General features: G+C 36.6%; 1 protein-coding gene and 1 non-coding gene across 2 annotated transcripts; one reads left to right on the top strand and one right to left on the bottom strand.

The window, feature by feature from the left end:
- Positions 1-1,647: 1,647 nt before the first annotated feature.
- LOC145095386 (uncharacterized) lies at positions 1,648-2,367 on the bottom strand. The gene has a single exon (XM_079033275.1). The coding sequence runs from the start codon at positions 2,365-2,367 to the stop codon at positions 1,648-1,650; it is 720 nt and encodes a 239-aa protein (XP_078889401.1).
- Positions 2,368-2,630: 263 nt separating this feature from the next.
- On the top strand, positions 2,631-2,737 carry LOC145096408 (small nucleolar RNA R71). Its single transcript, XR_013703816.1, has one exon. It is a non-coding gene; the product is annotated as a small nucleolar RNA R71 (small nucleolar RNA).
- The last annotated feature ends 19,483 nt before the right edge of the window (positions 2,738-22,220 follow it).

Genomic DNA, 22,220 nt, shown 5'->3' with positions numbered 1-22,220 from the left:
TTGATAAGTGGTCGGCAACTACATTCTCCATTCCCTTCCTATCGCGTATCTCGATATCAAATTCTTGTAGAAGTAGAACCCAACATATCAATCTTGGCTTCGCATCCTGTTTGGAAAACAAGTACTTAATAGTAGAGTGGTCAGTAAAAACAGTGGTTTTAGATAAAATAAGATAAGGGCGGAATTTGTCAAAAGCATACACCACGGCTAGTAATTCTTTTTCAGTTGTGGTGTAATTTTCTTGGGACGGATTCAAAGTCTTGCTTGCATAATAAATGGGTTGAAAGTGCTTATCAACCCTTTGGACAAGTACATCTCCTAATGCAAAGTCGCTCGCATTACACATTATTTCAAAAGGTAGGTTCCAATTCGGGGCAATAATGATCGGGGCATTAGTTAATTTTTCTTTTAGAAATTCAAAGGCCTCTAGACACTCTTCAGTGAAATTAAATGGTGCATCTTTTAAAAGTAATTGTGTTAGAGGTCTAGTTATTTTAGAAAAATCTTTTATGAAACGGCGGTAAAAACCCGTGTGACCTAAAAAACTCCTAATGCCCTTTACATTAGTTGGTGGAGATAATTTAGCAATTGCATCTATCTTTTCCCGATCCACCTCAATTCCCGATGTGGATACCTTGTGGCCCAAGACTATACCCTCTTTAACCATAAGGTGACATTTTTCCCAATTGAGGACTAAATCGGTTTTTTCACACCTTGAAAACATTAAATCAAGGTTAGCAAGACAATTATGGAAGGAGGCTCAAAAAACAGAAAAATCGTCCATAAATACTTCCATGAATTTTTCCACCATGTCAATATGCCCGTCATGCACCTTTGAAATGTTGTAGGTGCATTGCATAACCCAAAGGGCATGCGGCGATAGGCAAAAGCCCTACTTGGGCAAGTGAAAGTAGTCTTTTCTTGGTCAATTGGGTCTATGAGTATTTGGAAGTAACCCGAAAATTCGTCTAAGAAACAATAGTAGCTATGGCCAGACAATCTTTCAAGCATTTAATCAATAAAAGGTAAAGGAAAATGGTCTTTACGAGTGGCATCGTTTAGCTTTTGATAATTGATGCACACTCACCAACCGGTTACCGTTCGGGTCGGAATAAGCTCGTTCTTCTCGTTTGTTACGACCGTCATCCCGCCTTTCTTGGGCACCACTTGAACAGGACTAACCCATGGACTTTCGGAAATAGAATAGATGATCCCTACATCTAAAAGCTTGGCTACATCCTTCTTGACCACTTCTTGCATGTTCGGGTTCAGTCTTCTTTGGTGTTGCACTACCGGCTTTGCTTCTTCTTCCAGGTTGATCTTGTGAGAGCAATAAGAGGGGCTTATTCCGTTGATATCGGCGATACTCCATGCAATGGCACTCTTTCTCTTCTTTAGGGCATGCACTAATTCTTCTTTTTCAGATTTGGAGAGGTCAGAAGCTATTATAACAAGTTTTTGTTGGCCATCTTCAAGGCATGCGTACTCCAAGTGATCTGGTAGTGCCTTGAGCTCAGTTTTTGTGTTCTGTATGCTAAACATGTCGAGTCCAGTGAAGGGACTCGTCGAGTCCTTGGCAGAATTCGCGATAACTCTGGGTTCTTCATACGGACTCGGCGAGTAGGTCGTGGCTACTCGGAGAGTAGGCTATTCAGTGGTCTTTATTAATTCATTATAATAAGATTCTTCCAGCAGTCTCTCTATTTCTAGTAGGTCTCTTTCAGCATCAAGTTCTTCATCAAAGGTGATGGTGGACTTGTTTGGTTCTTCATTATTCCATTCCTCCATTAATTCATCCAACATATCAATCGAAAATGTCGTGTCATCACTATTCCTTGCATGCTTCATTCCTTGATCAACCCCGAAAGTGACTGATTCATCTCCCACCCATAGAGTAAGTTTTGAATCCCGCATGTCAACTATAGTGCTTTCTGTGTTAAGGAAAGGTCTTCCAAGGATGATCGGGACTTGAGTATCCACTTCCATGTCTAAAATTATAAAGTCCGCGGGGAACACAAACTTATCAACCTTCACCAATAGATCTTCGCATATTCCTCTTGGGAATGTAACCGTTTTATTTGATAAGTGGATTTCCATTTGAATTGGCCTCGGCTCCGGGAGATCTAATTTCTTGAAAAATGAATATGGCATGAGATTTACACTTGCTCCCGAATCATCCAAAGCAAGAATGGTGGCCATATTCCCAAATTGGCAAGGCAATGTTAAGCTTCCCGGGTCACCCTTTTTCTTTGGTAATTTGTTCAACATGGCAGCTGAGCAATTCTCATTAAGAACCACTTCCTTCACTTCTTCCATCTTCTTTCTATTGTGCAGAAGCTCCTTGAGGAATTTGGCATATTTCGGCATTTGTGCAACTGCTTCGATGAATGGTATATTAATTTGAAGAGCCTTTATGTGGTCTAGAAACTTCTGGTAGTCTTCTTCATTCTTTTCCCTTCGTCACATCATTCCTTGGATGGTAGTATTCTCTAGAATGCTTAGAGAATTCTTCAATTAGCTGCTTTATCACCGGGGGTGCTTTCTTTGTGAGTGGACCTTGCGAGTCAAGTAATTGCCTTGTTGTAACATTCACTCCATCATAGAAAATGGAGACTTCTTGCTGACTATTAAGATCATGATGTGGGCAATTCCTTAGTAAACTCTAGTACCTCTCCCAAGCCTCATAAAGTGACTCTCCAGCTTGTTGTTCAAACTTAGCTATGGCTTTCTTTAACTTAGATATCTTGGAGGGTGGGCAACATTGATCAATAAACTCTTCTTTCATCTTGGCCCATGTAGTGATGGATCCGGGGGGAAGTGACTTGAGACAATCCTTTACAGCACCCTTCAATGTAACCAGAAGCATGCGAAGCAGCTGAGTTTTGCGAGGCACGTTTGGAACATTAAAATAATCAGCTACATCATTGACTTCATCCATGTTAAGGAGAATGCAGAAAGTTTAGGGGAAGGAGCCATCAGATGAGGAGACATAAGCAAACGAGGTTGATGTGTGTAAAATGCACTGGTTTTATTCCTACTCTAAAAATATGAAATTAGCACACAAAGGAAGTGAACCTGTCTTTTAGTGGTATAGTTGGATAAGTAGGGTGTCAAACTCAGGGAACAAAAATTAAACTAATAACTAATTTTAACTAAACAAGTAATAAAAGTAAAGCGTTTTCTCTAGTTTTACAAGACTAGAAACTTAAACACACCACCTAACACATAATTAACTAATCACCTAAAACGAGTAAAAATTCACCAAATTTAATAAAAGGGTTTCTGTTTAGGTCCAACCAATTCACTCCTATGGTTAATTTTATGATAAAGTAATAAATTAATTGCTATTGGTTACCAACTATAGTAATTAGATTCGCAATCGCTATTACCAACCCTTAGAAAATTAATCAATTCAAGCAGCGATCAAATGTTTAAACTAATTAATTCCCTAGTTCGATTATTTGGATTAAATAAGACTTGTAATTGGTTAATCAAATTAGTAATTCAACTAACCTCTTGTTTGTTGGTTTCTCGAACAAGCTTACACATTAATTTACCTATTCTCTAATTAATCCTAGTTTCATATTCACTAATCCTAGGAATATAATAAAGTGTTCACATAAATCATATGAGGTTAACAATTAAGAGATGTTCATGCAGCCTAATTGTCTTCCAATTAAAAGAAAATAGTTATGGTCAATGCATAAGGGTCTTTAACAAACTTAATTTAATAAAATCACCAATAATCAATCAATCACAGTATGAATCAAACCATAGGAGTTATTTGGTCTTTCCTAAACAGAAACTACGAAAATTCATCTCATGATTACAGTATAAGAGAAGCCAAATACGAATTTAGTTGATCTAAACATGATTCACTTCTAGGAATAAGTGGAAATTTTAACCTAATTCGCCTTGATTCTTCTAAAGATCAAAGATTAGAGTTCTTCAGGTCTCCAAGGTTTTCCTCAGTCGCAAGTTATTCTCCAGAGAAGCCAAAGGTTCCTAATTCAGAATTAGATCCTCTCTTTATACTTATCTCAAAACAGGGGCAACTCGGCGAGTAGGTATCCAACTCGCTAAGTTCCTTTGAGAAATACGTGTATGGCAAGGATTCTGGACATTACTTTGCGAACATTCATTGGAACTTGATGTGGTGTTGATTATGATGGCATGTGTGGAATTAGAAAGATCTAGTGAATCATCATGTAAAAATTCAGGAACACAAGAAGTAAATAAATCTTTTAAGCTCTCATTAGTTTCATAGAAAGAGTACAAATGGGTCTTTCAATATTCCTCTTCCTACACTAATGCTCTCATAATTGTTTCTTACATAACATGAGTGACACTCACTTCCTTATAAAGGAAAGGCAAATCATTACACATACAAATGGGTAAAGCCTCATCCAAGCGTGACTTTGCACCCTAACATTCTTCCCCTCAAAGTTAGGATTGGATGCTCCGGCTTTAGTATCCAACGAGCTAGCGCGATCAAGACCAAACTCCCCCTCAAAGTAACACCGGTCTTCAAATCCGCAAATATATATCCGACAAACCTGAGAAGCTTCGAATACCCATCATTCTCCCCCTTTTTATAATAAAAAATGATTATAAACCCATTAAAGGTGAGAAGTGCCCGAGGAATGAACAATACCATACTCCCCCTTGATGTGTACCAAAAATGAATCACCAAAAATCTTGCACGGAAAAACAATCACGAAAAAGCCACAAAAAATTTCCAGTTTGTGAAATTTTTTGACTTTTCGAGTGAAAGTTGCAAGATTTTCTGAAAACCGGGTAGAAATTGTCACTTTCTAAAACTTGCAAGGACCCGCTGCGCAAAAAATAGTCAAATATGAAATTTTTTCCCCCATTTGCGAAACTGGGTAGAAAATGTAAATTCGCACAAACTGTAGGGACCAAAAATGCACAATCTTCAATTTCCAGCAAAAAGTTAGTCCTTTTTCGAAATTATGCGAAAACTGCCAAAAATTCGAAGCCTCAGGGACTATTTTCGAATATTCTGCCCTTGTGCACAAATCATACAAAGCTCCAAAAAGTTTTTCGAATTTGGGTGAAAATTGTCAAACATTCGAAACTTGAGTTAATTTTCGAAGTGTCAAAAATTTGAAGGTTCAGGGGTCAAATTCAAAACTTTGCCTTTTGTCTTTAATTCATTGGAAGCATAGCCAAATCATACGAAGGTTTTTATTAATCATACAAAGGTGGACCATTTATACCACTTCGTTAAAAAGGCAGGGACCAAAATTGAAACTATTTGTTTTCTTCTTTCATTCATACGAAGCTTTGATACCTTCGTATCAATCACAAACACCCCTTCGATCAATAAGCCCAAATACACTTCGAATAATTTTTGTTTAGCCTTCAAACAAAATCTAAACACCCCCTTCGTTTAAAATCAATTCAATCCCTTCGAATAAAAATTAGTTTATTCCCTTCGTGTGAAATCAATAACCCACCTTCGAATCTAAATCACCAAAACATTCGACTATTAACAGATCTTTCGATTTCAATCAACCATTAACAGATCTTTCGTTATCGACAAATAGCCATCGATATCCAAAAATGATAGCAACTGGGAATCAACGATATCAACAACATAGCCTTCAACTTAGACTAAAAAATCGAATCCAGACTCCAATCAAGTCATCATTCGCTTTTCATTATTCATGACATCGATCCCAACCCAAACCTACTCAAAACTAAACTGAATTGTGGCCTCTAACATCAAAATTACTTGTTCACATATCAAAATCAACAGAAGAGTTCGACACCCAAGTTGAAAATCAACTCACGCCTTCAAACATCGACTCCTAATCATCAATTGTGAACTTCAAGCCTTCGATTCCAAAAAAAAAACTTCCTTCGCTTTTCAACAACTAGTATCAACGATTGAACATAATACTTTCAATTCGTCAACATCAACCTTTTCAATTCGATTTTGATTCCTTAATTGATTTCGAAACTTACATGTTTGACTTAGACCCAGACGTCGTTTCTAGATGCAAACAAGCCACTCCAGCAATCGAATCTCAATTCTAAATCAAACTTTGCTTTTCAAACACGAACACCTACTGCAACCCAGTTCAAAATCAGTAATCGAAGTCAACAAATCAAGAACTTTCACAATCGATTATCCATTCAATCGATTTTAACATCCTCCAAAATCGAATTCCAAATAAAAGCGTTCGACCTAATCAACTATCGAATCCTTTGAGAATCATCTTTGAAACCGATTACAGTCAATCCGACTATCATCTTAACTCAAACTGGAAACAAGAACTTTTTGACGATCCAAAAATAATCGAGTCAAGATGCGTTCCTGTGAAACACTTTGATGCACGATTACTAGCAAACAATTATCGTACAAGTGATATAAGGTTTTATTGAGCCTTGAACAGTAATCGAGTCAAGTTATCGTGAAAGTATTGGGCTCAATCATGAGATTTTCGAAATATTAAGCTAAAAATTAATTGATTGATGAACAGTACTTCGAAAGATAAAAAAATTTGGAATCTGATTTTTAATTTTGAACTTTTGATCTAAGAAAAATAATTGGATCAATCAATGGGGTTGAAATGGATTTGATCCAATGAGGCAAATCGATCAAAAATGAAAAAACACAAAGTATGAATCGAAATCATGGAATTTTTGGAATCCATTTGAGAATTTTAGATACCTTTTTGACGAATCGAGTTCCGTTTTCAACAAACGAATCAAATTTGGAAGAGCTTGGTTCTTTTGTTGGAATTAGAAAATCTCCAAATCGAACATTGTACCACCCACTTTGCGTGATGTACAACTCGTTCTTCGTGTTCTTCATGTTCTTCATCAAACCAAGAACATCTTCAAAAATATCATCAACACTTTTGGGTTTTGACTTCAAATTCAATGCAACATTTGGAGATTGTTGCTTCGGAACCCAAATTTGCTTAACGGATTTCGGCTTCACAACGTTTGACGATTTTTGTGAGTAAACCCGCTTATTTTTTCGATTAATCTTCTTCTTCTTTTTCTTTCTCATCTTTTTGCATCTTGAAGACTTGACTTCATGAACAAACCCACTTTCCACAAGTTGAACTTTGTGAGTTTGAATCAAATCACTTGGAGTTTGATACTTGTGAACTTCTTGAATCACCGGCTTCCGATACAGAATCATTCCTTCAAACAAATCATAAGAACACACAATATCATCGGTTTGAACTCCAAGTGAGCAAAAAAAATTTTCATCTTGAAAATCAACTTGAACTCCTTTTTCTTGAACATCAAGAACATCACATTGAACTCCATTGTCAAGAACTTCAACAACCTTAAGAGCACGAAGATCATTAGGGTCTTCAATAAGAGAAACATATTTCTTTTTGAACAAATATTTTTCTTCTCCAATCTTATCACTATTACGTGATGATATGGACCATGTAATATCAGCCAACTATTAGATCTCATGAAGTGGTTGAAATATCAAGCTTCTATGATCATCCTTCAAACCTCCATAAGAAACCATAGTTTCCCAATATATCGAATTGTTTAACACCAACCCATAATATTGATCTTTATTTACTTTGTATTTGATATCTTCAATGATTACAATCCAAGAACTGTAAGACAAATTCACCATGATCTAAAAAACTTGAAGATTTCTAGAGAGAGAAAGTGATTTTGAATGGGTTTTCTAGAGAGAGAAAGTGTAAATCAAGGAGATCTCTAGAGAGAGAAAGTGAATATGAATCAAATTCTAGTGAGAGAAAGTGGTACAAACAAGTATTCTAGAGAGAGAAAGTCGAATTATGGATCAAATCATGGAAAAATTCGGTTTCTAGAACACAAAACACTCTCAAAACACGAAGATCAATAAGAACATGAAGAATCACCAAATCAAGATAGCCATCAAGGATCAATTCTTGATCCAATCAAGAACACCCGCTCTGATACCAAATGACGTGGTGTTGGTTATGATGGCATGTGCGTAATTAGAAAGATCTAGTGAATCATCATGTAAAAATCAAGAACACAAGAAGTAAATAAATCTTTTAAGCTCTCATTAGTTTCATAGAAAGAGTACAAATGGGTCTTGCAATATTTCTCTTCCTAAACTAATGCTCTCATAATTGTTTCTTACATAAAATGAGTGTCACTCACTTCCTTATAAAGGAAAGGCAACTCATTACATATACAAGTGGGTAAAGCCTCATCCAAGCGTGACTTTGCACCCTAACAGAACTCTCCGAGTAGCTTCTGGACTCGTCGAGTTGCTCCAGGTTTGCTCTTCTTTCTTCATTCTCCAGCTTCTGATTGCTTCTCCTTCTTCCTTTTTGCTTCCAAGCATGTCTTCTGGACTGAAAATATAATTTAGACATTATTAAGTACCTTTTGTCCATATTATGCAAATAATTAGCTAATAATTGATAAAAATCTATACTAAACATATGGCTAAATCTACACATATCAGAGGTAGTAGAAGAAGTCGGTGTAAGAGCTCTAGTTTGGTGTCAGTGGTTGTTTTATTATTTAGGAGGAGAAAAAAATGAAAGGAATATGAAGCATAATGAAGGCACCTCCGAAGACTATGAGAGAATGTTGTTGGAGGTGGAGGGCGGTGGTAGCATGTTGTGGTCAGTAGTAGGATTTTAACCTAGATCTCTAGTACCATGTTATATAATAGAATGTTTCATTGACAAATAGTGAGGTTAAACCTCATATAAATAAAGAAACCTAAAATATCTAATCTAAACCCTAACGCCTTGTTCCCGAGTTTTTTTTTTGTTTTTTTTTAATTCAATAAAGAAAAGGGAAGGAAAATATTAACATAAAGAAAGGGAGGGGAAGGAAAATTTTCTTTATTTTGTGTTCCTGAGTTCGGAGGAAAGTTTCAATCCAAGGAAGGTTTGGAAGGTAATACCAGGAAACTTTTAAGTTTTTGTGTTCCCGAGTTAGGAGGGAAAAGAAAATAAACTTAAAGATTTCCTTTCCCTCACTTTCTTTCCAAATCCGCCCAATTTGGGAGGAAATTTTGGAAGGAAAATATGGCTTTAAAATCCTTTCCTTCCCCTCAATTTCCTTCCATTAATGAAATTTGGGAACACGATTTTCCTTCAACATTCATCACTTTCTCTCCATTCCCATCCTTATCCCTCCTTAAGTAGAACTTGGGAACAAGGCATTAGATTCTTTCCTGATTTATCTCCGTAAATCATGAGGGCTTCGTTGTTAGGTATAGGTAGCTAAACGGCCTTTTCGTAACATAAAATCTCTACTTGATGCGGCAATAACCAATCCATTCCGATGATTACATCGAAATTTCCAATGGTTATAGGCATTAGGTCGACATGAAAGATGTGGTTATTCAGGGTGACAAGGAAATTGGTGAGTATTTCTAAAGTTCTTTCTATCTGGTCGTTTGCTACTTCTACCGTGTAAGCTTAGTTAAGTTTGCATGATTTATGGTTAATCATGCTTCTAAACTTATAGGAAATATAGCTTCTATCGGCACTAGTATCAAATTATACAGAAGCATGAATATTATTGATAGAAAACATATCAATAACCACTTATTCATAACAAAGCACGTATGAGTCGTATCGTATAATAGTTCATTTTTGTAACTTGTCCCTAAAATCCTATAGATTTTCAATTTATAGAGAGCGATCGATTCTAGAAATCTTATAGATTAATTTCCAAATGATAGAGAGAGAATTGAAATCCTACCAATTTCATATGATAGAGAGAGAACTGAAATCCTTCCGATTTCATCGGATAGAGAGAGAACTGAAATCCTTCCGATTTCAAATGATAGAGAGATAACTGAAATCCTACTGATTTCAAATGATAGAGAGATAACTTATTTAGGTTCTAGAAATATCTACTACGAAGGTAGCGAAGCTGTTGGTTCTTTGTTCTTCTTTGGATTTAGGTTAATCAGGAAAATCTAGGATATGAGATTTTAAGTATTTTAATGTATGTATTGTTTTGGAGTTGATATAAGGATTCTAAGGTACTAGGTATCTGCAACGAATCTTGAGAACATTCTTCAACCTCTAAAACTCTCAACCATTATATTATGTAAAACGCCTTGCTCAAGGATTGTTGTACACCGGTCCGACCATAAATAATATAGGTACGCATTCCAGGTTTATTTGTGGTATAACTTATATACAGTACTAAGCTTCATCGAGCTGTTTGACCTAAAGGATTGAGTTTGTAGTTTTAGTTGAAGATATGTTATAATTTTATTAAGTGTTCTCATCACGGGTCAGAGAATATATAATTCTTATATATATTGTTGGTGAGGTTTGTAGTATTATTAGTTTTTGTTTTGTACTTCAAGACTATCAAGCAAGGTTCACCCAGGTGAGAAGTACGAGAGGGTAGGACCATTTTGGTGTTAAGTTGTTCTGAAATCCATCAACCCAAGCGATAGTTCATGCTAGAAACCTCTCCCCTAAGCAGTCGATAAGTAGTGTAATTAATAATAATACTTTTATTAGGAGCTTGTATCTATAATTGTTTTCCTCTTTCGAGGATATGAGTTCTCTATAGCCAATTTGGCTCTGATACCAATCTACCACACCCCCGACCGAGGCGGCAGAACAGGTCGGGCTGTGCGACTTTGTTCATGCATCACGTGCAATTAGATATATAACACAAGTAAAATGCTAAACAAAACAGTAGATGTATTTCATCTTGAAGTTTGAATACATGCGTGGTTGTAGAACATGTTAGTCCGTATATGTTCGGACGTCTACTAAGTAGTGAGTACTCGGGAGTAATCGGGACTACTCGGGGAGTATTCGGATTCAGTAATTCATGTAGAAATATTTTTAGGGAAATTATATATGTCAAAATCATAAGTGATGTAACATCCTGAAAATCATAGGGTAAGATTTTCATTTTTATTATAACGAAAATACTAGTGTAACTTTTATCCAAACATTTAGAAGAATTTCAAAATCAAACAATTATCAAAGTTCATTCCCAAAATCACATAATGCGCAAAACACAGATGTATGCGCTGCAATCAAGCCGCACCCTTCCCTTTTGAACCAGAAGTACCTGAAACCATAAACCACAAACTATAAGCACAAAGCTTAGTGAGTTCCACAAATACCACATACCATACTTATCAAACGAGCCATATATATGATACATATCCAATCATTCAATAAAATTTTATGTGCCAACCATGGTCTTGCCATTATGCCACGAGGCGCCTCGTGGTCTTCCTTGCTAGGTCGGGGACCAAAATCCTGGGTCTTACAGACAAGTTTTAGGAGCCACCTCCTGCTCTTCCATCCAAGCATCACAAAGATAACTAGCATACAACCTACAACTAATTAACTAATAATTGCCAGAGTTCAGACTCTGGTCTTGCATACATCTTGCCATGAGCCGCCTCCTGGTCTTTCATACAAAATGCCAAGGGATACCCCCAGATCTTCCTACAATACATAAACCAAATGGGTCGGCATTGGTGCCTTTTACCCATAGAACAGTGAGGAGACTCACCTCGAATGTTGAATCTCACTGAAAGAAATCCCTAGTTGGTACCCCGGCGACTCCCCAAGCCATCAGTACAAAATAACACCTAATTAGCAATTGGGTTCCTATCTATGGTCCATTACCCATACTTGGGGTAAAATGACTATTTTAACCCTGGCCCAACATGGACCAAAACTAAGGCCCAAGACCAAAAACGCCCAAAAACCAAAAGATCCACAAAGGCCCACTAATGGCCTGATCTTCCAAATTAGGCCCCACACCCATATCGGCCTTATCCTAAGCCCATAATTCCCTTAGTCCAAAAATTTATCTCAGATGAGCCAAAAGGCCCAAAGCAACAAGGTGGCCCAAGATGCGAAGCCCAAAATACAACAAGCCCAAAGCCCACGACGAACGCATGGCGTACGCTCATCTTACGCTCGGCGTACTTGATCAATACCGATCGCGATTTCAAATCAGTATGTTGGGCATATGGCCAGTTACGCGGGGTGTAACCTAGCTTAATCCAAAACTAGTTTTCTGACTTAACCACTTAAGTACTTTGCACCCAAACTTCAAAGAACCTCAAAATAAAACTCCTAATGCATAAAGTGGGCACCTTTATACATTTGCATGAATCAATGGGACCCAACAACCATCTTAATCCATTAAGACCCATTCTAATCCAACTAAAACTTGCATGAACCATTCTTAAACATCAAGCAGACATTTTTATGAACTAAAAACATTAGAAGAGGCAAGATATGTCACTCTAAGCTCCTAAAGTGGATCAAAATCACAAGGAGGACTTAATACACTGTAAAAGTGCTTAATCTTTCCCTAAACCCAAACTATCATAAGAAGAAGCCAAGATAAGAACTTGATACCTTAAATGAGCTGGAAATAAAGTCAAAATTATGGATCTAAAAGTCTTCCTTTGAACCACAAGCTATCACCGAGCACTCTTTTCTTGAAAATTAGAAAAAACACTCAAAAATGCACACTTAGATCTCTCAAACACTCAAAGTGAGATTAGGGTTTTCAAAATGAGGCTAGAAGATAATGGAGGCTGAGAAATGAAATAGCCTTGAGCTCATAAAGATGTTTAAATAGTACCCAAACCCTAAAAATTAGGGTTTAGCACTTTGATCATTACATTGGGCGTACCCCCAGCTTATGTTGGGGGTACTTACCCAGGCACGTGCCATCCACCATGCATGCATGGGACTGCTTTGCCAATCTTTTCCATCGGGGGATATTTCTCCCAATAACTTCAAATTGCCATAACTTCCTCATCTTAGGCCCGTTTCTAACGAACCTTATATCCACTGAAAGGTGGCGAGAAGCCCTATGCTTCTAACGACATACCAAAGCCTTAAAACTTCTCGAAAAAACCCAAAATTCATAAAAGACCGAGTTATCAAATTATGATTATACCCTTGGCCTCTGAGGACACCATCAAACATTTTGATCACTTAAACCATAGTACCCACATCCAAAAATGGCCAAATCCTTTCTTCCCCGAGGCCCTGGACTCATGACAACTGATGATTGGGCCGAAACCCCGAGAAATTAGGCAAATCCAAAACCAAATGTTACAAGTTAAAACCTTAAGTTGGTTGAAATATATAACAAAATTAGATACATAGGAATACACAAAAAATGAAAAACACACAATGGTCTGACTTCGTGAATAATAATTGAAAATCTAAGATATAAATGTAGTAATAATCACATGTGTGTATGTTAAATAATAAATCATTAAGCATATCATACATATTAATCACTAAGTTGGCCGAGTTATACAACACTGCTCGCTTAAGTAAGAGGCCGATCAAGGAGTACTCAAATTCTGTAACTCACCTAGGTAAGGGGCTGAGTAGGAGTACACGGACGAGTATTCAGCCAACTCGGCGAGTTTTACAACACTGAATACAGGGTTCTTATAGATAATAATAAAGTACATGAATTTCTTTAAACAGGAAGGCAGATATAACAAAAACTAGAAAAATTAGGTCGCCTAAAACTCAAGACTATTTTGTCGTCTGAAATGCTTGATTATTGATTTCTGAGAATACATGTAGTTTTGAGGGTCAACACAAGGTTGGTGAGTTACAAACTTTCGGGTAGTCTAGTAGTGATACTTTGAAAACGACCAAAAGGTATTTTTTTTAAGTAAAACCATACTTATAAATGAGTTTGTAAAGAGCATTTAGAGAGACTTTAAAAACCAAAGATGTTTTTCTATAAGTAAAACCCTATTCATAACTTTTTTGAAGTGAGAGAGAAACCAAATCCATGGTTTTTAGAGAAACTATCAATGTTTATAATGACTTATATAACTGAGCTATACGACTAGAATACCCTCTATGACGCTTCATTAGAGATGGAAGGACTGATAACATAAGCATCACCCACTTCGATTTATTGTTGTTGTAGCTAGCAACTGCAGGTGGGGTAGTCAAAACGTATAGATCTATACATATGTATCTCGCTCCGGTGATTAATGGTTAGCCACACCATTATGTTGTGGTGTTCTAGGAGGAGTTAATTGTGAAGAAATATCACATTCCTTGATATAGTCATGGAACTCGATACTAAGATACTCTCCTGCTCTATGGATTGGCGCATTTTTATCTTCATGCCAAATTGATTCTCAACTTCATGTTTAAACGCTTTGAACTTTTCAAAGGTTTCTGATTTATGTTTGATTAAGTATATATATCCATATCTTCTATAATCATTTATAAATGTCACATAAAATTGATTAGCATCTCATGTGGTGGATCTAAAGTGTCAACACACATCTATATGTAAGAGATCACACAAACCTTCACCTCTTTCACAAGATCCAGTGAAAGTTTATTTTCCTATGTTCCCCAAAAAGACAAGATTCACATTCATCATCTGGCCTTAAGTAAAATGATTCCAACACTCCATACTTTTGGAGTTGGGCGATGTGTTTCTTATTAATGTGACCAATACGACAATGCCACAAGGAATCCTTTTTTTGAACCAGTTAGATGAATCAATATGAAAAACACTATTACTTAAGCTATCAACACACATCACAGTTTCATACACACCATCACAAGGTAAAGCTTCAAACATAATGTAACATCCTGTATCGAGAAGTTTCTTATTTTCGGGATTGGTGGTGAAATGAGTTCCTTTTATACCCCTATTCAAGTCTCTAAGGCAAGTCATGAACCACGCAAGCCTTATCTCCTTTGATAGTCAAACACACAAACTAACCCATGCCTTGTACCAGGAAGTGAGAGGGATGTAAGAGAAGGATGGTGGACGTGGGTATGGCCAAATAGGAAGGATCTTTCTTTATTTCTTTCTTTCCATACACGGTGGTAGTACCTATAGGTGACGTAATCAACCTCAAAAAGTCCCAAAAACTCTTCTAGATTTGTGTGCCAAGATACCGATGTCTAATATGTTTTTTTTGAAAAAGCCGATTGATAGAGTCTAGTGCACTGATTTTAGAAACACGAACGGATAAATTTTTCAATTTGTAGAACTCTGGGAAATCGTGTTTAAAGATTCATGTTTAATTGATCCGATTCATCCAATTTTTTGATTTTTATAAATATTTTTACTAAAAATATTACGAGTATGAAATCAAATAATAGACCATAGTCTATGTCTAAAAACTGATGGGTTTTACATGCAATAATGTGGATAAATCCTTATATACCTAAGGATGCATGAAACCTATAACCCTAGGTAATTTCGAAATTCGTAGAAGATGATCACATACATTTTTATTATTGTATTAAACAATCAAACAATCCTTCTTGAAAAGTCTTGGAAGCTAGCACCAGAAACCTTGTGCCTCTGATGGTTCACACCTAAACTCTAGCAACTAGGAAACTTTTAAGGAGAGAGGATGAGAGGTGAATTTTAGCTATCACTTAATTAGAAGGTGTGGCCGATATTTCTAACCTAAGTTCCCTGCATTAGGAATCCCTGATAACCCTCACTTAAGAAGGATTGTTGAACAATTACAACTTAAAAATTGAACAATTATAGCTTAGGTCCTTGCATAATTACTTAATCCAATTAATTCAAAAATTAATTCTAATTAATTTATGATCAATTCTTAATTAAGTAATACTATTTATAATTAATATATTATTCTCATAATAAATTAACAAATCATTTACTGTTGTTTATTAATCATATAATAAATTAATAAATCTCTCTCTCTCTCTCTCTCTCTCTCTCTCCCCCCCCTCTCTGTCTGTCTCAAAGTCATCATTTTCAATTACTAGGTTTGAGGGCAACCCGAAAAGGACTTTTGTGAATAATTCAAGTATATACCAAATTATGAATTAGCTTTGACACCTAATCCAACAGTCTCCCATTTGGATATGTCTATAAATACAATTGCCAATATAACCTCCTAATTATTAGCAAGGGGAGCTTCCAAAGGCAACTCTAATTTCTGATCTAAGCAGACATTAGTCCTAAGATATCATACGGACACAAGACATGGATTAGAATCAATATCATTGTCCAAAATTATGTTTCCTAATTCGCGGATTTGTGATGTTGTCATAATATGTCTAATGGAACACATCAATACAGTCATCGTTCGACCCAACACTATAAGTCAGCACCAAATCACCGAGGGGACCAACGATGTCGCTTTCCCCATTAGGGAAAATGGAACGAACAATTTTTGACTCATATTCTTGTGTCATTTACTCAGGAAATCATACATGACACTATGTTTTATAACATCAAGTTACTGATGCATTTACGCAACACGAATGTACAACCAATTTGCAAATTACAAATCATATGTCTAAAACATAAAGTAATTCTATGATCATGGGTTTATCCAATACTCAAATCTCCATCTTCCAAGTACTCATGAACGTCGCAGCAACACAATTGCTATGTTTAAACTCCTTATACAATCTACAATCCAATTCATGACAGTCTTCATTCACTACTTACTTCCTAAAGTATGATCGACTATGGAGCTTCGAATAATCAAATTATTTAGAAAGTAAAAATGCGAAACAAAAACCACGAGAATACATAATTGACAAAGGTAGTAAACAATACTCATAAATAATCTCTATTATTTAATCAATAAATCAATTACATTTATTTTGTTACAAGTTTCAAACTAGTCATCTAACTACTAAACTAATATCATATCTCAAACCAATGCTTTTAGCATGTTGACTATGTTTAATCCTACTCAGAGCCTTTGTCAGTGAATCTGTAAGATTATGTTCTGAAGATACTCTCTTAACTATGATATAACCTTCTTCAACTCTATGTATGATATAATGGTACTTTCTGTCGATATGCCTTGATGTACCATGATCTCTTGTTTCTTTGGTCAAAGAAGCTGCTCCTTCATTATCACAAAAAAGTTCTATTGGATCCTGAATGGTAGGAACAACTCTGAGATCCCCGATGAAGTTCTTCAATCAAGCCGCTTCGATTGATGATTCACTCGCAGTTGTGTACTCTGATTAACAAGTAGAATCAGCTACCGTGTCTTTCTTGGAACTTTTCCTAGTGATTTCTCCTCCATTTAACATAAACACCCAAACATATTGAGAATGAAGATTGTCTCTATTTGTTTGAAAGTTGGCATCACTATACCCAGTTACTCTCAATGTATCATTGCCACTAATGACTAGAATCAAATCCTTTGTCCTCCACAGATACTTGAGAATATTCTTTACTTCTGTCTAATGAGCTCTGCCAGGATTTCCCTGAAAGTGACTAACCATTCATAAAGCAAAAGACACATAATGGTGAGTAAATTTCATAGCATACATGATCGAACCTACAGCCGAAGCATATAGTAGTGACTCATTTCCACTATCTCTTCATATGTACTAGGGATTTGATTCCTACACAACTTTTCATTACTCTAAATAGGTAGCTTTCCTTTCTTGGAAATCTCCATGCTAAAACGTTTTAGTGCCTTATCCAAATAAGTATTTTGACTAAGTCTAATTAGTCATTTCTTTCTATCCTTTAAGATTCTTATACCAACAATAGAGGCTGCCTCTCTCATAAATCCTTCATATAAAAACACTTTCCAAGCCAATACTTTACTTCTTGCAAAGTTGGAATGTCGTTTCCTATAAGGATTATGTCATCAACATACAATACTAGAAAGGTTACTATAGTCCCACTAGCCTTTGTAACCAACTGTTCCTTGAAAGTGTGTACCTTTCCATCCATGTCGGTCTTCTTTTTGAAGATCCATTTGCAGCCAACTATCTTTCGACCAGGTTCTTGATCAACTAAATTGCAAACTTGGCTTATCTAAAGTTACAAGTATACAATCATTGATAAACGTATCACCATCTGACATTATATGAAAACCATAGAACGTTGGTGGCATGCTAACTCTTCTAGAACATTGAAGATGTAACAAATTGTCAAATGGTTCAATAGGAGTCTCATCCTCCAGTTGAACGCTAGTATCTTCTAAGGTTCCTTCATTTTTTGAATCATGAATCTCTTCAAGATCAATCGTACTCCCACTATCCTCTTTGGATATGAGCTCTCTCACAAAAGAGTCCCCTTTATGCTAAAATGATCATGTTGTCACTAGGTCTATAGAAAAAATATCCAAAAGAATTTTGTGGGCATCCAATGAAAACACGTCTCTCACTTATAGGTTCTACCTTGTCGTGAGTCTCTTGTCTAATGAAAGCTTCACAACCCAAACCTTGATATGTGCTAACGAGGGAACTTTCCCTGTCCACATATCATGAGGTGTTTTGGCAACCTTCATGGGCGGTTGTATCTAAGGCATACCCCCATAAAGTAAAGGGAAGAGAATCTTGACTCATCAAGGAACAAACCATGTCTAACAAGGTTTGATTATGCCTCTTAGCCACACCATTATGTTGTGGTGTTCTAGGAGGGGTTAATTGTGAAGTAATTCCACGTTCCTTGATATAGTAGTGGAACTCGATACTAAGATACTCTCCTCTTCTATGGATCGGCGCATTATTATCTTCATGCCAAATTGATTCTCAACTTCATGTTTAAACTCTTTGAACGTTTAAAAGGTTTTTGATTTAAGATTGATTAAGTATATATATCCATATCTTCTATAATCATTTATAAATGTCACATAAAGTTGATTAGCATCCCATGTGGCAGATCAAAAGGGTCCACATACATCTGTATGTATGAGATCAAACAAACCTTCACCACTTTCACAAGACCTAGTGAAAGGTGATTTTCTTATCTTCCCCAAAAAGACAAGATTTACATTCATCATCTGGCCTTAAGTAAAATGATTCAAACACTCCATCTTTTTGGAGTGATGTGATATGTTTTCTTATTAATGTGACCAATCCGACAATGCCACAAGCAATCCTTTTTTAAACAAGTTAGGCGAATCAATATGAAAAACAGTATTACCTAAGCTGTCAACACACATCACAGTTTCATATACACCATCACAAGGTAAAGCTTCAAACATAATGTAACATCCTATATTGAGAAGTTTCTTATTTTCTGGATTGTGGTCAATGAATAGATTAAGTAAAGGTCATGGGATTTAAGGGAATGTGATTTAAACCTTATTGGATGATGAAAATCTTGGATAAGTGATTAATAATGGGTTTTATACAAACAATCCTATGTGTGCATGCAACCCTAATTGGATCTATGTTTTCACTATTAGATACACAACATTATGAACACATGAAGAACCCTAGCATGCTCCTAGGTATTTCGAAATTTAGATAGTAGAAGGGATTACATACCTCTTGTTGTTATATTGTAATAACAACTCAAATCTTCAATCTTCTTGTCTTTGAAAGAAGTACCACAAGTGTAGTACCTCTACTGGCTCACAAACACCAAAAGCAAATGGAGAGGCAGGAGAGAGAGAGGGGAGAGGTAGAAAATCGGCTCTAGGAAATTCTAGGATCAAGTGGCCGATTTTCCTAAACCAAAGGGTCATTATATAGGACTAAGGATTAGGGTTTCATTCGTTATCCTTATTATGATTACTTGCCCACCAAGCAATCCAAAGGATAACCCTAGAAACCTTATCATGGACGAATTCTAGGGCCTTATCTCCTTGAATTCGTTCACCCTATCCATAGTGCATCGATTGCCCTACTTTGCAACTATCATATAATTACAATTCATCCCCCTTAGTTTAGTTAACTTCTTTTAATCACGAAATTAACTCTTAATTAATTCTGGACCAATGCCAGCCAAATAAATATGATTTCTCCTTTAATATATTATTCTTATAATATATTAATAAACCATAATAATCTCTTTCTCTATTATTTCTCCAGTCAAGTTGCTTTGGTGAAGGCAACCCAAAAGGACCATGCACAATCGGGTCAAGTACTTACCAAATATGGTTACAGGCTTGGACACTAATCTAATAGTCTCCCACTTGGATAAGTCTAGTAACCATAAATGCAAGCTCAACTCGATTAGCATTCGTAGCTCTCAAAGACTTTGTCGAACTCTGATCTTATCAGCAACCTGTTTTTTAGATAAGGGAACGTATGATCCTCTGTTCTAGATATCGTGTGGACAATCACATGGAACATAGTCATACTTATTGTCCAGCAGTTTGTTTCTCGATCTCAGATTCGTTTAACATAGAACTTAATTGAACACATCAATTTACTCCTGACCGGGCCCGACACATAAGTCAAACCAAATCATCGAGGGGATCTGATATCGCTTTTACCCTCTTAGGATAAAAGGAACAGATAAACTTCGACTTATATGATATTCACTAATCAAATTATGCACAACAATGTGTTTTATAACATCAAGTTACTGATGCGTTTTCGCATTATCAATGCACAACCAATTAGCAAACAATAAACCATATATCTAGGTTTTATGACCATATGATATTATCGTCTTGCGATCACTCATGATAAATTCCATGAAGTGATTCCAGAAAGCGTGGGTTTATTCCAATGCTTAAAACTTGTTTATAAGCACTCATCAACGTTGCAACAAACCTTTGCTATGTCTAATACCCTTCAGACAATCTACACACTAATTCATGACAATCTTCATTCATACCTACTTCCAACATATGAATGACTGTGGACCGTTCGAATAATTCGATTATTCTTAAATAACTCAATTATTCAGGAAGTCAAAACATGCAAAGCGAAACAATAGTTAAACAATTACGATAAGATAGTAACTTTACTTATAAATAATAATCCTTTATGTAATCATAAAATTTCAATTACATTTATCTATTACACGTTTCTAAACTATCTAATCTAAACTAATATCGTCCTTCAACCCAATGATCCTAGCGTGCTGCAAGTCCTTAACCCTACTTAGTCCCTTCGTAAGCAGATCTGCTGGACTATCCTCTGACGATGCCCTCTTTACTACGAGGAGTCCATCTTCTACCCGATGTCGAATAAAGTGATATTTTATGTCGATATGTCGAGATCTGCCATGATCCCTCGGTTCCTTGGTCAAGGCAACCGCTCCTTCGTTATCTCAGAAAATTTCCTTGGGCTCCTGTATGGCTAGCACAACTCCAAGGTCTCAAATGAAATTCTACAGCCATATTTCCTCTTTTCTTCGCTCGATGCAATGTGCTCTGATTCGCACGTTGAATCAGCTACGTTTTCTTGCTTGGAACTTTTCCAAGTCACTGCTCCTCCATTAAGGGTAAAGACCCAAACCGACTGCGAACGATAGTTGTCCCTGTCAGTCTGAAAACTGGCATCACTATACCCTCGCACTTTTAATTCATCACTCCCACCGAGGACTAGAAACCATTCCTTGGTCCTCCGAAGGTACTTAAGAATATTCTTGACTGCGGTCCAATGTGCTTTGTCAGGGTTCCCTTGATATCTGTTGACCATACTCAAGGCGAAGGCCACATCAGGGTGAGTACAACTCATAGCATACATGATTGAGCCAACTGCGGAAGCGTAAGGTAGCTCATCTCTGCTATCTCGGCTTCGGTTCTCAAACTTTGAGTCTTACTCAATTTGGCATTACTTTGGATTGGCAACTCCCCTTTCTTGGAATTCTCCATACTAAAGCGTTTTAGTACCTTGTCTAAATAAGTATTCTAACTAAGTCCTATTAGTCTTTTACTCCTGTTTCTCACTATCCTTATTCCCAGAATATATGCAGCTTCTTCGAGGTCCTTCATAGCGAAGCACATCCCGAGCCAGGATTTAACTTCCTGTAATGTCGGGATGTTGTTTCCTATGAGCAGTATGTCATCGACATACAATACAAGGAAGCTCACTATACTCCCACTAGCGTTGACATATACACATGATTCATCCTCGCTTCGCAAAAATCTAAACTCTTTGACTTTCCCGTCGAATCAAAGATTCCATCTGTGAGACGCTTGCTTAAGTCCATAAATGGACTTCTCAAGCTTACACACTCTATTAGGATGCTTCGCATTGACAAAACCCTCTGGCTGAGCCATGTAAACATCCTCAGCCAACTTCCCATTGAGGAAAGCAATTTTGAAATCCATTTGCCATATTTCATAATCATGAAATGCAGCAATGACTAGCATCACTCTAATAGATTTTATCTTCGCAACTGGTGAGAAGGTCTCATCGTAGTCAACTCCAGGAGTTTGAGTAAAGCCTTTCACAGCCAATCGCTCCTTATAAGTGTGCACATTCCTATCCGTTTCGGTATTCTTCTTGAAGATCCATTTGCACCTGACCGTCTTACGA

Source organism: Lactuca serriola, chromosome 3 (genome assembly GCF_051521515.1).
Source record: "Lactuca serriola cultivar US96UC23 chromosome 3, Lser_US96UC23_V15, whole genome shotgun sequence".
NCBI classification, from domain to species: Eukaryota; Viridiplantae; Streptophyta; class Magnoliopsida; order Asterales; family Asteraceae; genus Lactuca; species Lactuca serriola.
The sequence above is the reverse complement of the archived record's forward strand: the minus strand, read 5'-3'. Positions and strand labels throughout refer to the sequence as shown.